The sequence below is a fragment of the Trichoderma evansii genome (genome assembly GCF_050947405.1).
Source record: "Trichoderma evansii strain SZMC 28006 chromosome Unknown GGI43scaffold_4, whole genome shotgun sequence".
Lineage (NCBI taxonomy): Eukaryota > Fungi > Ascomycota > Sordariomycetes > Hypocreales > Hypocreaceae > Trichoderma > Trichoderma evansii.
In genome coordinates this window covers 1671967-1685803 of record NW_028145202.1, presented here as the reverse complement: position 1 = coordinate 1685803, position 13837 = coordinate 1671967, and the positions used below count along the sequence as shown (strand labels likewise).

Below are 13837 nucleotides of genomic sequence, written 5' to 3'. Positions count from 1 at the left end.
AATGCCAAGACCACAACAACCGCGAAATGTAATTGTGGGGTTTTCCTCATTTAAATACGATCCCCCCCCCCCCCCCCCCCCCCCCCCCCGAGCTGCTCTAAATCTCCTAAAATTTCCTAAAATTTCCTCTTGCAATATCACATCCCTAGTGTATTTCTGGCCATATCCGACAAACCAATCTTGAGACGGTCTTTGCTAACCATGTAATCGGCTGCTTTGACTTGCTAACTCTAAAGCTCAACCAACATATTCTAAGATAGGTAATCAGATATCTTCAAAGTTGTCTATCATCGCTGAAGCTTGGTCCTATTGTGGCAGCCAACTAGGGTGTTCTCCATAACAGTGATGTACTATAGCAAAGCAGTTTCAGAGATATTATTGTAGTTATGGGTTAAACATACTACCAAATTTTCGGTAGTTCAGGAATAGCAACCTTGCTGGGGTGGTTGGACAACGAAATAAAACAAACTCACTACCCCAAGTTTCGAGATACTCTTATTCTTTGTAATTTTTACAATTGCCACGAGAGAGATGCTGATCGTTTCTGTTATGGATGTCACGTCCTTTATTAAACATTGTCATTAAATAAAAATAAATTGAAAATTGAAATATCTAAAGCATAGAGTAGGCTAAATGCACATCTTTCATTTGTACTAACAAGAAATCGTTGATCGTCATTTTTCATCACGCATCTTCTTAGCGATCCCCTTTTTGTGGATTTCACTCAATCAAATATGGATCTTTAAACCACTTATAATCGCATTTTCTTACCTATTTTACTTACAATTTGACGTCTTGTCTTGATTTGACGACGCAATCAATAGGTAGACATTGCGTATTTTTGATCTCACTACAACAAAGCATGCGTAATATCCTTTCCATATGGCCAAAGTAAAAACAGCCTACAATCTAAACAGTAAAAACTCAATATATTGCCGTTTTAGCATTTGCGTGATTTTTTCTCTTCGCATTCGAGCCATACAGCCCATCAAAAGGTCCACGATAACACTGCAATTTTACTCTTTCTCTTATTAACACTACAATCTGCGATGGGTGAGAAGCCGATTGGTTGAGCCCCTCATCTCCTACGCTGTTGATAAGTACCATTTACCTGCTTTCTATTCAGAAAGTCCGAAATTACATATAGGGCAGTACGTTATGATACGGTGAATTCAAGAGAAAAAAGAGCTAATAGTAAACTGATGTGCTATTTGCGCACGTGAATACTGCGAGTCGGCTCTCGCTCCTATACAGATTGCCGTTGCAACCGAAGCACGAGTAAAGATGTGCGCACGATCCCGAATGTGCCACATATGGCTGTTAAGGTATCCATTAACTTCCGTGGAACCCGCCTAATTGAATGGAAAGCTACAAAGTGATCTATTGCAAGGCAATTCCGTCATATTGCCTCTACGTGCATGTGCTCTCCAAGTGGCGAGGCAAGCCACAGCTGAATGCTGCGGGGAATCTTGACCAGTATTCTCAATGTCTCAAATTCTGAAACAATAACACGATGAAATTTTCCGGTGATTAAATATATATATATACATATCTCGCGCATGAGTAGAATCAGAAACTGCAATACATAGAAGCGCTCACAATACCATCAAGACTACGAGGGTAAAACGGTCATTACTCTATCGCAGCGGGCGACTTTCTTACCTGCCATGTCCGTGATATACTTTCCGTCACTTCCTTCGATAAGCCGTCCAGACATAATGGTGTCAGAAAAGTCTTCTTTGGACCTCCTCCCACCAGAGCTGATCCATCTCATATGTTATTGGATTCATGTGGACAGGAAAACAATAAATGGAGATTTCATTGAGCAGTGTGAACGCCCCGATGGATGGAGAGACTCGGGGCACCATACACAGTTCTCAAGAACATTGGCTAGGTTGTCTCTTACATCTAAACGCTACCGCCAAATTGCCCTGCCATATCTTTACTCATATATCGCACTCACGAAATATGACGAAACGCAGCTGCCTCAGTTCATCTACACATTGTGTCGCAATCCAAACTTGCGGCCTCTGGTCAGAAAGATTGATATCGAGGGCTTGCCACCAGGATTTGCGTTTGGTCCAGAGATTGACGAATCCGTCTTCCGAGATGCAGCTACCGAGTTTAATCTTCCTCCTCTTAATCTTTGCAGTTTCAAGGATTGTTACCAAGTATGCGGCAAGCTGCGCGACGTGTGCGGCCATAGCCAGCGTCTAATCATTCTGCTCTTCCTGCTCACGCCTAACCTGGAATATATGGGCAGTCTATCGCCTTACAACTTTTTTGCCGTCGAGCTGGAAAACGTGACAAGAAAGAAAGCAGCAGAATCAAAAGCTATCTCTCCTTCTTTGCACTATGCATTTGGGTCGCTGCATCACCTATGGGCGGCTGGAGCTCAGGTATATTATAATGGATTTCCATTATTCGACTTGGAATATGAACCTCAAGATTTAGTTTTCAAATTGGGTGCCTGGCTCGTTCCTAGCCTCCGCACTTTGCGAGTTCGCATTGCATGTACGTTCCGTCCAATTCCAGCAGACGTACATCTTGACAACCTGAAGGAAATCACCTTGGACACAGCACTTCTCACAACCGAAGGCCTGACAAGCTTAGCTTCAGCCTGCAAAGTTTTGGAAAGCTTCTCCTTCTACTCCAGGGGAAGCTGCCGTATGTTCTCTGACCATCTCTTGCTTGCTCTCCGCAGAAAAACGCCCCCTGTTGAGTTTCTCCCTGAGGATATTGTCCCTGCTTTTTCGCATCTTAAAGGCACTCTTCGACGACTTGCTATTAATCGATGGGATGGTGCTAGGGGCAGTTTAAACTATCACGCCCATTTCACCTCTGAAACCAAGCAGATGTATGCGACTTGGCCAAACTGGATGGGAAACGGCAAGCTGATAGGCTCCTTGGAAGACTTTACTGCCTTGGAGACTCTGAAACTCGACTCCACTTGCCTCTTCCACCATCCTAGGGACCAGATCCCACCAGATCTCCCACCAGATCATCTCACCGGGCGGCTCCCCAAGTCTATACAACATCTGGTTCTGCCGGGTTCCCCCACTCAAATGATCCCAGCACTTCGTGCACTAGCCTTAGCAGCAGCGTCCAAAGAGTTTCCCGCTCTTCGACTAGTGGAGCTCACATGTGATGAGTTGGATGGTCAAAAGCGAGAAATATCGATACGCAACTCTTACATTGGCGACTTTCTGGAAGACACCTACTCCAAATTTATAAGCATTGAGGAATGGGGCATTCTCGGGGCGAGATTTGCAGACGCAGGAGTCAAGATGGTACATATAGATTCTGGGAATACCCGCTGTTTTGCGAGAGACGTGCTTGTGAGTGCTGGGCTGGTAAAGCCTGTGGAAAGGAGATATCGGTAAGTTGTCTTTCAGTCATTCACATACACGAATAAGGGTTAACAAAGCGCAGCACCCGAGGTAATCTTCCCGATTTTCCCTAGCTTTTTAATTTACAGCTCGAAAAAGGAATTCACACATGTTTTATCTAGAAAACTTTCATATAATGGTAAATGATGATATCGTCTTCAAGTCAATCCGGTAGCTTAATCTTGCTGTAGGTAATGCAATCTCCCGGCAATACGGAACCTGTATAGGGACTACCATCAACACATTTAATTTTGCTTGGACTTTTGCATTAAATAGCTAATATTACAATACTAGTATTCTCGTGGACCTTTTTTATCTTTCAAATGGCTATGTACCACACGTCCCAAGCTCTATAGATTTTGGTGTATGTTTATAAGGCCTATCTGCAATCACTTTAAGCAGATGCAGCCACCTTCGCCACAGCCGCTCTAATCATATCGTCAGTCGCATATTTCTCAATAAGATGCTTCTTGAACTTTTCATGAGCCTCTTTATCCTGCTTTTGTAGCATTTCATTATCTTTATCAATCAATGGATGCGAATCGGTAAGTTCGGTAAGAACAGAAACCATGAGCGCGTTTGCCTCAGTCGGACCTCCACCCCATGAAGAGTATTCCTGATCTGCTTGAAGACCCAACATAATAAGTCCAACTCGCTCAAAGTCCACTGTAGCAGGCTCGAATGTCACCATGCATCGGCAGCCTTCTTCGCCGGCAACAAAGGTGTGCGCTGTGGATTTCGGGACCGTCATAGACTCTCCAACTTTCAACTCGTATTTCTTCATGGCAGCAACATCTTTAATACCCTCTGGTGCGACAACGACGGATAAGGAGCCAGAGAGCAATTTGAAGTTTTCTGTGAAAAGGGTGTGATAATGAGGGAATGTGGTGGAGCCGGGGCCGAGCTCAGAATCGAGGACAGAACGCTTGCCGCCGTTCAACAGGCCGGACTCGACAACTGTAGGAATCTTATCCGCCATGATTTAAAATAATATTTTAATAGTTGCAAGAATAATGCGCCGTTATTTTGTATTCTTTGTCGCTCTTGGATTGGGAGATCAACTTTGAGAAAGAGATTGCCAGAATAAATTGCGAGATTTCGTCTCTAATATATATATATAAGCCCTTAAAGAAAACTATGAGGGATCTCCTCATGAATTAAGTTCTACAAGTCTTCATTAGCTTCTCCAGTGACCTATAACCTACATACATACATATGTATGTAAGACATAGCGCCGCAAATTGGAGCAAAATGAAGCACGCTCAGTAATCACTAGCAACAGCTAGCCAATGCCAAGTTGACTTGGAGGGCGCTACATTGGCCTGTCAATCTGATCTACGTGCTATTACGCGTAGTATTAAGTAGAATAAATGCCAGCTCATCCACTTATTTATAAACTTGCTGACTATAGCTTCTCCTGTGTGTGGTTCTCTCCATTGGTAATACGAAATACGACGAATGCGTTACGTATATAATATCGGAGATCTGAATCGGAGACCGGAGTATTGCTGCACCAGGTCGCAGAGCAAAAGCGCAGCTTTTCAATCACCTACTTATGTATATGAAAAGACACTCTTCTATTCTTGTAATTGACAGTAAATGCAGAATCGTAACTACTATCGAGTACGGCTGACCGTCTGGGCAGTTGGCTCTATAGTATGTCTGACTGGCACAAAGAGATAACCACCCGCCATCTCCTGTGGCTTGAGCCACGAATATAAAGCTACACAGAGCGATTATTAATCTTTAAGGACACTCTCACTGGTGGAAAATTACAATAATATAGAGTCTCAGTATATACCTATAGGTATTCGAATGCGGCAACCTAAGCCAGTTCGCGCTGCTCATTTTCCGTCCAATGTAGATACTTTGCCGTTCTTTTTGTCCGCTGCCTTCATTGCCGTATCTTCTAGCGCCTCCGATGCGTCCTGAAGGAGGTTTTACGGAGTTTAGCGCTATGAAACTCTAGCAGAGATTAGATGTGCTTCTCTTAGAAAGAGAAAAAAAAGGCGGGGTTGTCGTGAAGTTTCTTTTCGTCCTATGAGAATGATGCACACATGCCATTAGTGGTTGTCAAATACCAAGACGAGGCCATGAAACTAAATGGGCTAAATATAGTGACAAAGCTAGAACCTAAATATCACGCAGTACGGCGAGACGCCGATAGAGTACAAAGATGATCTTTCTATACGTGATTATGAGTGGGGTATTATTGCTATATACACATACGTTCGACCATTAGTCGTTAATCCTTTGGTGGCCGGTTGACGTTGATTTCTCTCAGAATTTCATCTGCGCCTGCTTTCACAAGTTTCGCAGCCAATTCTTCGCCAAATGCCCTGGCTTCATCATTAGTCTTCACTGTTGCTTCAACAGAGTCTTGGACGCTTTGCGTGCCATCGAGGCTGACAACTATTCCCCTCATCTGCAGAATATGCTGCGCTTCATCAATCCATTCCGTCTCGACGCCAATAGGGACAGTACAGCCACCTTCAAGGGTGTACAAGAGAGCTCTCTCAGCGAGGCAAGCAAGAGTAGACTTTTGATCGGCTAACTGGTTGAGTAGCTCTAGCACTTTCTCATCTCCCTTACGGATCTCCAGGCCAAGCGCCCCCTGGCCGACTGCGTGCAGAATGCCTCCGTCTTTTGAACCTATGTACTGGTTGATGCGGTGCTGGAGGCCAAGGCGCTCGAGGCCGGCCGCAGACATGATCATGCACGTATACTCACTTTCAGGATTGTCAATTTTGGCTATACGTGTTTCAACGTTACCACGTAAATTGGCAAACCGGAGGTGAGGGTAAAGACGACGAAGCTGCGCAGATCGCCGCACAGATGAAGTGCCAACCACTGCGCCTTCAGGCAGTGACTTTAGGCTAGTATACGGTAGACCAGCTTTCACGATTAGAGCGTCGCGAGGGTCATCACGTAGAGGAATAGCCGCGAGATCACATGTCTCGGGAAGCCTAGTCGGCATGTCTATCTCAGCTGTTAGATAATTGCCATGAGAGAAAGGGCATGGGCGTTTACCTTTTAGACAATGAACCACAACATCTAGTTGGCCAGAAGTAAGCTTTTCTTCTAGTTCAGCCGTCCATAAGCTCTTTGCGCCAAAGTTATAGAGCTCTGTTGACTTGTCTTTGTCGCCGAGAGTGTGAAGTGACTCAATTTCGAAGGCTCGACCAGGCGCTACTTTTTGCAAGCTATCGCGGATACCCTCGGCTTGAACGACGGCCAGGATTGACCTTCGTGTACCGATTCTTACCGTCGGCTGAGCAGTAAGAGAGTTATCTGACATTGTGATGGTATTCAAGTAGCAGAATTGCGGACAGAATGAGAGATGAGATGGGATTCAAAGGCCGCATTAACGGTAGACTAAATGTGTGGAGCGGTGGATCTTCGGCATCCTTTGTCAAGTATATAGCCTCTTCGCACCTGACTAGGTTAACTACATATTGAAGCAAGGCCAAAAAATAATATTTGTGATTTAATCCGATAAATAAAGAAAAATGAACGCAAATACTGGCTGGTAGTTATGAGTAGATACTGTTGGTCCTGCCTGAAATCTGCCTCCACTTTTGCGCAGATCAGCGCTGTTGGTTGGTTGTCATGATAGACTTCAGCCCTATACTTTTTAGACTCATTTCGTTAGCACTAGTAAGAAACTGTAGTTTATAGCTTATAATGTGGTTATTGAACAAAACATCATTTTCAACTCTTTTGTTACAGCACTCCTGCCTGTTCAAAGAGGTAGCCTGTCGATAGTGCTCCACTGCGTAAGCAACGCTTTTAAAATTACATGTAATTTCCCTAGAGGTTATTAGCCGCCAATTCAGAAAATCAATGGTTATAGTAGCACCCAGTTATTCAGAGTACAACAATTACAATTACAACTACTATTGATATTTGACATTGATAACTGTCGTTTTATTGTATTCCAAGATCAATGATGAGCTATCCCTGGTCTCGCAACTGTCAATAGATTTCAGCTATTGTTTTGTCACATCAGGCATGCAAGCTTGTCACAAAAAGCAAAAAGTGACAGACAAGGATAATTCAAATCTAGGGGCAAAAAAGCAAATAAATCTCCGCTCAATCATCATGTGACTTTGTACTGTTACTTTTCATTTTGTCGAGTTGTGCCGTACCGTTTCGGTCAGGGTTGCGATTGGCCTGTCTATTCATCTTGTGTTTTGTCAACTTTGACTAGTATGGGTGTGCATCCATCCCTATTTTACTTCTATTGCTTTGAATTTCACCGCTGAGAGCTGTCTCAGATGCACATGATCCAATTGCCGCCAGATTTGGCTGTTGAACAAACGAATTAAGCAGTTGCTGGGTCGTGTAAGACTACTACTACCACCATCAGCTTACCTAGCATATACACAGAGATGAAAATAGAACATCATTCTATTTTCATCCCTATCAATCATATCCTCGATGCTTCATTCGGATCTTTTGACCAGTCATATCATCAATACATCATCGTACAATCTTTTCTGCCCCTTCGCCTGGGTGCAGGCATCGGCGGGATTCGGGTGTGATTGCGGCAACCTTCCTTGTCACAATGTCATTTACCCGGTCAACGATTCGCTCTCAAAACACTAGCTAAATCCCCTTGCTCGGCATTGCGAGTCATGGAAGACAGCTATACATGCTGGTAGAAGGCGTCTCTCATGTGTTTCAATGGTATTGGTCGCCGAAGAAAGGAATACATACTCATATATACAAGCATGCACGTAGACCGTAGATCTGCAGTTTGTCCCCTCCCCCAGAATCCTGAATTGAAGAGAAGCTCTACCTCATGCGGTCAGCCTCGATGTTGTAATCGGCATTATCGGCAAATTTGACAGGGTGCCTTCCAAGGCTCGCTGTTCCGGCCACTAAGCTTATTTTGTGAATTAACAAAAGAGGCGACTTGGTCCAGGATAAACTGGGCAATGGCAGCAACCGGGCACATTTTATGTACCGTACGTGTATTCCTCCCGGGACACACGGTACATTTTATACAGCGACTTGTGTTCACGTGACTGTATATGACATACATGACAGGCCCCAGACCAACTCCTAAAGTAGCAGCTGGCGATGATGGGACCCAGTTGTAGCCGAAATCGGCAAAGAGCCAAGGCGAAAGCGAGCGTTGCCAGAATCAGGCACTCAGGCTCGGCTTTTCCCACTCAGGAGAGGGAGCAGAGCAAGTGAATGGCTTGCATTTCAGCCTCGGTGTTATCGCGGCGTGGACCAGTCTTTGAACGGCGATAGCAGGTGAGCTCTTGGCATCTCCTGTCGTGAAACTCTGTGGCGCTTTAGACGACATTGCTCCCTACATACGAAGCGCAAGTGTCGAACACGAAAGCCGACGCCAAAAGAAAAAAAAAGTTACAGCTCACAATCTCAGGGCTGTTTGCTAGAAGGCCAATTAGTACATACAAATAATCCACGAGCTGGCAGCATGGGCCAATCGGCGCTCGCAGACCATTTCCAGCTACTGCACGCCAAACAGCGGTTACACGATTCCTAGCGCTGCGACTTCAAGGAAAACCCCAGGAGTGCTTCCAATGAAGGCTCGAAATGACAGATGGCAGAGCTGGACAAGGGTGCTGTCTATGTGGTGGTGGCACGGCCTGGTCATTTTCAATTACTACTCAGGGGTACTCCTATGCATAGTTGAATCCATCTGGCAGATATGGCTGAAAAATAAATGCAGCTAAAAGATGTCTAATACACTAATCCGTTGAGGTTAGGGGTGGAACGATAGGAGCAAAGGGCCGGTGACGATGATATTAATCGCCAACTTCGAAAGCGGCCTCGTCAGCTTGCGCCTGTCTTACTTGACCGTTGGAGGATGGACGGACAGACCATCTTGGGCGGCCGGCAGCCCATAAATCGGGCTGATCAAGATGAGATAAGACCCACCCCGTCAACCCTCAACCCCGGCCCTGGGCAGTTTTCTAGTTGGACTTGTGGCCCGGGTCGGTGGGCCGAGCGACCCGAACGAGGCGAGGTTATTACCGCTTGGAGTTGTACCTATGTGCACAGGCTGAAGCACAGACTTTAACTTGAGCTCGTACGTCCGGAGGGCACTAGGCAACTGCCGGTGTGCTAGCTACATGCATGCAGAGAAGCAGCTGCTAGCAGTAATTGTGTGTGGCTCATGTCGTAAATGGAATATAGATATTGCCAGTAAAAGCATTATACTCCGTAACTCGTACGAGTAGGAGGGTAATCAGCTTGGCAGTGCGCAGGATTCGTCGCTTTTATAGGTGAGTCTCCCTCGTTGATGTCAAAGAAGGTAACTCGTAAGAAGCTATGGAGTAAACTATGTCGTGTTGCAGAGCAGATATGTAAGTTGACTGCATGGAGGAGCTCATTTACTGGATGGCCTGAGTGAAAGTTGTTAAAAATATCCGTCCTGCTGACATGGAAAATGTGACATAGAATCAACAAGGAATAAAAATGCCCAGTTGCAAGCTTGCCTGCCCTATCTTGGCGTTTTGAGAGGTAAAAAAAATATTCCGAAGGTGTGGCAGAGTCTCCTTTTGGACAGTTGCTAACTGATGCTATTTCCGTTTTTGTGAAGAGGGGGCCAGAGAAATATTACACATATCTCCCATGATCGACACAGAAGGCAAGTGCAAAAAGGCTCATGTTCTTGATCCACAGATGGCCATACAAAAGCCTTTTAGCCTTTACCGGATGAACATCTCACTCTGGCCCACGCTGCATAGCGGGCATGATTCTTGAGAGTGGAATACGATACGACGGCGCCAATCAACGCCTTCTTGTACTGCAAGCACGACAGCAAAATGTAGTTCAGTTTGCGTTGTGTGCTTATCAGGGCCCCATATCACATGCAAACCGCGCTCCTGTACGTCTGGGGCCCTGTACTGCTACGAGGTTGCATCTGCGCAGAGTCGGAGCATATACATAGTACATACGGGGCATCGTAGCAGTGATGCTACATGCCCAGGTAGGACGTAACAATATTTCAGCGCAGGAGCAAAACCAGCCCTGGGCCTGGACCGCAGAGCAAGATCTGATATCTGATACATAATAAATGGAGAACTGGAGTCAGAGCAGAAAATGCTCGCGGCCGACTTGCGGCACTAAGGCAGCAGGCCGCGGTCCATGCCCCTGACTAAAGCCACTGTAATTCAGCAACATCGACGACCAAAAAAAGGGCGACGCCGAAAAAAGAGCCTTGAAGAAGCCCAGAAGCTGAAAGACATGTCCAGCTGAGGCCGAGCTATAATGAGCAAAGTTAAAAAGCCCGGCACCGCGCTTGACGCTGAAAAGAGGTTCCAGTTCTCAGCCCACGTCATACGCTGCACACCATATCGAACCAAACATGCTCCGCCCTCAACCAGCGTTGTATTCTAGGCTGGATTTCGGAACTTCCCAACCCCGCTGAGGCTAGAATCGCAATGGCCTGTTTTTGCCCCCCTCATTCGATGGATGCTTGTGCGGGGGAAATCGCCCAAAATTTTCAGGCTGGCCGTGGACCCGCAAGGGGGGTTTTCCCACAGGTTTTATATACAAGTGTTGGGTGAAGGAGACGGCAACGTTGTTCTGAAGAAGAAGAAGAAGCAAAACAGGTTTCAAAGAGAATACACACCTATATCTCTATCAAGTATCAAGTGTAACATCACCATTAAACTTGAAAGTGTGTTAATATCACACTTTTGATAAGCATTCACACCAAAAATTCCTGGCGAATTACGGCATGGATAGCCACGATGCCTGTTACAGAGCTTGTGGCGTTACATGACCTCATGGAGAAAATCTTGTACATGTACATCTCTCCGTTTACTTTCATTTTATTTCTCATCTCCGTCCCGTGTAGTCTCGAGCCGTCTTCCTTCGTGATGTTGTTATATGCAGCACGTCGACCAACAGCTTCAAAAGAGCCTCTTTTCTAATTCTCCCGTGACCACACATTCCGCAATCGTCGTAGTCGCACAGCCTAGGCAATCCTCCCGTGTTATTTATTATTGTTCTGCCCCGCAAGGATTGCCTTATTCGCAGCCTAGCGGCTAATGCTGCGCTACTGCTGGCCTACTGCTGGGCTAATGTATGCATGTACAGGGACTTGGCCCGCCCCTGCTAATATCACGGCTCTCTACCCTTGGCACAAACCTCACCACTCAGGCTGTCAGGATGGGATCCGAGGGATCTAGCACTACTGGGCTGATACGCACTGCGTACAGATACATTGCGGGCATTGCCCTGGTGGCTGCTGCGCCTGTTTCTGTACTTCGCGATGGCTTGTCTCTCCTGGCTCGCTTCCTATTTGCCGATCGTACAAGTTACTTTGTGCGCCTGACTGACCTGGAGCTCTCCGCTCAGGCTCCCCTACATGATTGAGAGACCAGCTCGTTGAAAAGTTGTCCTCAAACTCTCAACCATTCTCACCTTCAACGGCCACATTTATCAACTTCATTCCCATCACCATCACTATCTTTATTCTCATTTCATTGCACCATCACTGTCATCATCAAAGAATCGCTCTTCCATCATGGCAGCCATGACAATCTCACAGCTCCCTAGCGAGCTGCTCCTTTATATATTTGATTTCCTCGATGAGCCACCCGCATCTGAACAGCGCCAATACGATGATCCAGCACACGTTCCCAAACCCATTGCTACTGATGATGAGCCAAATCAGCATGGCACAAACTCACACGACGACGCCGCCCGCTTCCGTGGCAACATCAAGAGTGCATCTCTTGTTTGCCACCTCTGGAGACGCTGCCTCTTGCCATTGCTCTTCCGGGATATCGTCTGGAGATTTCAACACATCATCCGCCCTTCCGAGCGGGAAGACCCGCTGAACGCCGTTGAGGAGCTCGAGTTTCTACGCTTCCTTACCCAGGCTGGGCTTACTCGCTACGTGGATAACCTGACTATCATCATCGACTATCCCGAATCCGAAATTGGCGAGGACACTAGGCATCACGCCAATTGGGGCATCCTCCCTAGTCATTGCCCTTCGCCAGACAACCGTGGATATAATAACGGTCTTGTGGCCCCTGAATCAACCTCCGACACACCTTCAAAATGCCAGTCAAACGATTGGCTTTGGCAAACCATCTTCGAAAAATTGGACCCTCTGTCTATCAATCTCATCAGCTCCCCGGCCATTCTTGCATCGTTACTAGGGCGGCCAATCAATCTGTCTGGAGCCTGGATCTTTCGACAACCGTTTCACATTCTCTCCCTGTCGAGGCCCGCGGACCAACGCCAACAAAAAGCCACTAACATTGACGATTCGACAATAGCGGCACCAAATCATCCGCTATCGAATAGAGGACCAACACCAGCAACCAGTCATTGCTCTCTCTTTGGCATCCGCCCATGGAACTCTATGCTCCTCAACGAAGGGTCCTCCGTCAAAGTCTACACCACATACGAATACTTTCATCACACGCCCCCTTCTCTTCTACCCGCCCTTCTAGACTCAGACGACGAATCCATGCAGCCACTATTGAAAAACACTCTCCGCTCATTCTCCTACGTCGCCATCTTCCCACTCGCCAGCCACATCAACAACATTCTCATCCCTCGCGTCCCAGCCCTCGAAAAGTTCTACATCCAGATCGTGCCCCGGGCGCCTAGCTTCGCTGAAGATGACTACCGCCACCCCGCCATGGACATTTCGGATCTGTGGATGGAGCGCAACACGGCCTATGCGCAACTAGTCATGGCAATATTTGACCCGCCTCCACTGGGGCTGTGGAACAGCCTGCAGTACTTTGAGAGTGGCGATGCTGTCGATAGGGAAGCGTGGGAACAGGCTGTCCGATATGTGATTTTTGCAGCGGGTGCGACGTGGAAAGTTGCTGGAGAGGGGAAGTTTGTTCGCAGGGATGATACTGCGCTTGCATCCTAAGGACTATTGTATTTTTTTCCTTATTAGGGCATTAGGATTTTTTTTTCTGTTTCTTTTTTTTTAAGTCATCTAATTTTGGAGTCATTCATTATGGGGCAACTACTGGGCAACCAGGGGACACAGTTTATTGGCAATAATCTACGGATTAGCAGCTTTGGGATGGAGTTGGAATAACACCGGGACAACTTTTAGGACAATTTTTGGGTAGCGTTTGGGTACTGATAGGATTCGGGCATATTTTAGCTGGGTTAAGTCAAAAGTTGATATCATTGGTTAATGGGTTTTGGGCTCAGGAGGTAGGCTGACAAGAAGATTGCCAAAACTGAAATAGAAAGCAAGTTTTCCTTATCTAATGATGTATCGACTAAGTAAGAAATGTTTGCTTAATAAAGAAACAATAAGCAATAGGGGGAGAAGGTCATGGAAATGCAGCTGCATGACGGTTCCTTCGGCTGTCTGTCGGTATGATCGGTGCTGCCGGTAATGGAAAGTGATTAGTTGCAGTAATACGGATAAAGATCAGTAAATGGCTTAGTAGCGTGTGACACATTAAAGTTCA

At 46.3% G+C, this 13837-nt stretch overlaps 4 protein-coding genes across 4 annotated transcripts; 2 read left to right on the top strand and 2 right to left on the bottom strand.

The window, feature by feature from the left end:
• Positions 1-1718: 1718 nt before the first annotated feature.
• GGI43DRAFT_421272 (uncharacterized protein) lies at positions 1719-3463 on the top strand (the record flags this gene model as incomplete). The annotated part of the gene is made up of 2 exons (XM_083207927.1): positions 1719-3379; positions 3433-3463. 2 exons carry the CDS (start codon positions 1719-1721, stop codon positions 3461-3463), a joined length of 1692 nt encoding a protein of 563 aa, XP_083063525.1.
• Positions 3464-3649: 186 nt separating this feature from the next.
• Positions 3650-4651, bottom strand: GGI43DRAFT_297433 (uncharacterized protein). Its single transcript, XM_083201473.1, has one exon. It carries the CDS (start codon positions 4366-4368, stop codon positions 3784-3786), a length of 585 nt encoding a protein of 194 aa, XP_083063524.1. The 5' UTR covers positions 4369-4651; the 3' UTR covers positions 3650-3783.
• Positions 4652-5601: 950 nt separating this feature from the next.
• GGI43DRAFT_297247 (porphobilinogen deaminase) lies at positions 5602-7296 on the bottom strand. Its single transcript, XM_083201472.1, has 2 exons — positions 6420-7296; positions 5602-6368 (listed from the first exon to the last, which is right to left on the bottom strand). The coding sequence occupies exons 1-2, from the start codon at positions 6685-6687 to the stop codon at positions 5635-5637; spliced, it is 1002 nt and encodes a 333-aa protein (XP_083063523.1). The 5' UTR covers positions 6688-7296; the 3' UTR covers positions 5602-5634.
• A 4193-nt stretch (positions 7297-11489) lies between these two features.
• On the top strand, positions 11490-13721 carry GGI43DRAFT_297242 (uncharacterized protein). The gene has a single exon (XM_083201471.1). The coding sequence runs from the start codon at positions 11905-11907 to the stop codon at positions 13276-13278; it is 1374 nt and encodes a 457-aa protein (XP_083063522.1). The 5' UTR covers positions 11490-11904; the 3' UTR covers positions 13279-13721.
• Positions 13722-13837: the final 116 nt, after the last annotated feature.

Coding starts and splice junctions, on each gene's coding strand:
- GGI43DRAFT_297433 (XM_083201473.1), bottom strand. CDS start 4,368: ATGGCGGATAAGATTCCTACAGTTGTCGAGTCCGGCCTGTTGAACGGC.
- GGI43DRAFT_297247 (XM_083201472.1), bottom strand. CDS start 6,687: ATGTCAGATAACTCTCTTACTGCTCAGCCGACGGTAAGAATCGGTACA. Junction 6,369..6,419: donor TGTGGTTCATTGTCTAAAAG/GTAAACGCCCAT, acceptor CAGCTGAGATAG/ACATGCCGACTAGGCTTCCC.
- GGI43DRAFT_297242 (XM_083201471.1), top strand. CDS start 11,905: ATGGCAGCCATGACAATCTCACAGCTCCCTAGCGAGCTGCTCCTTTAT.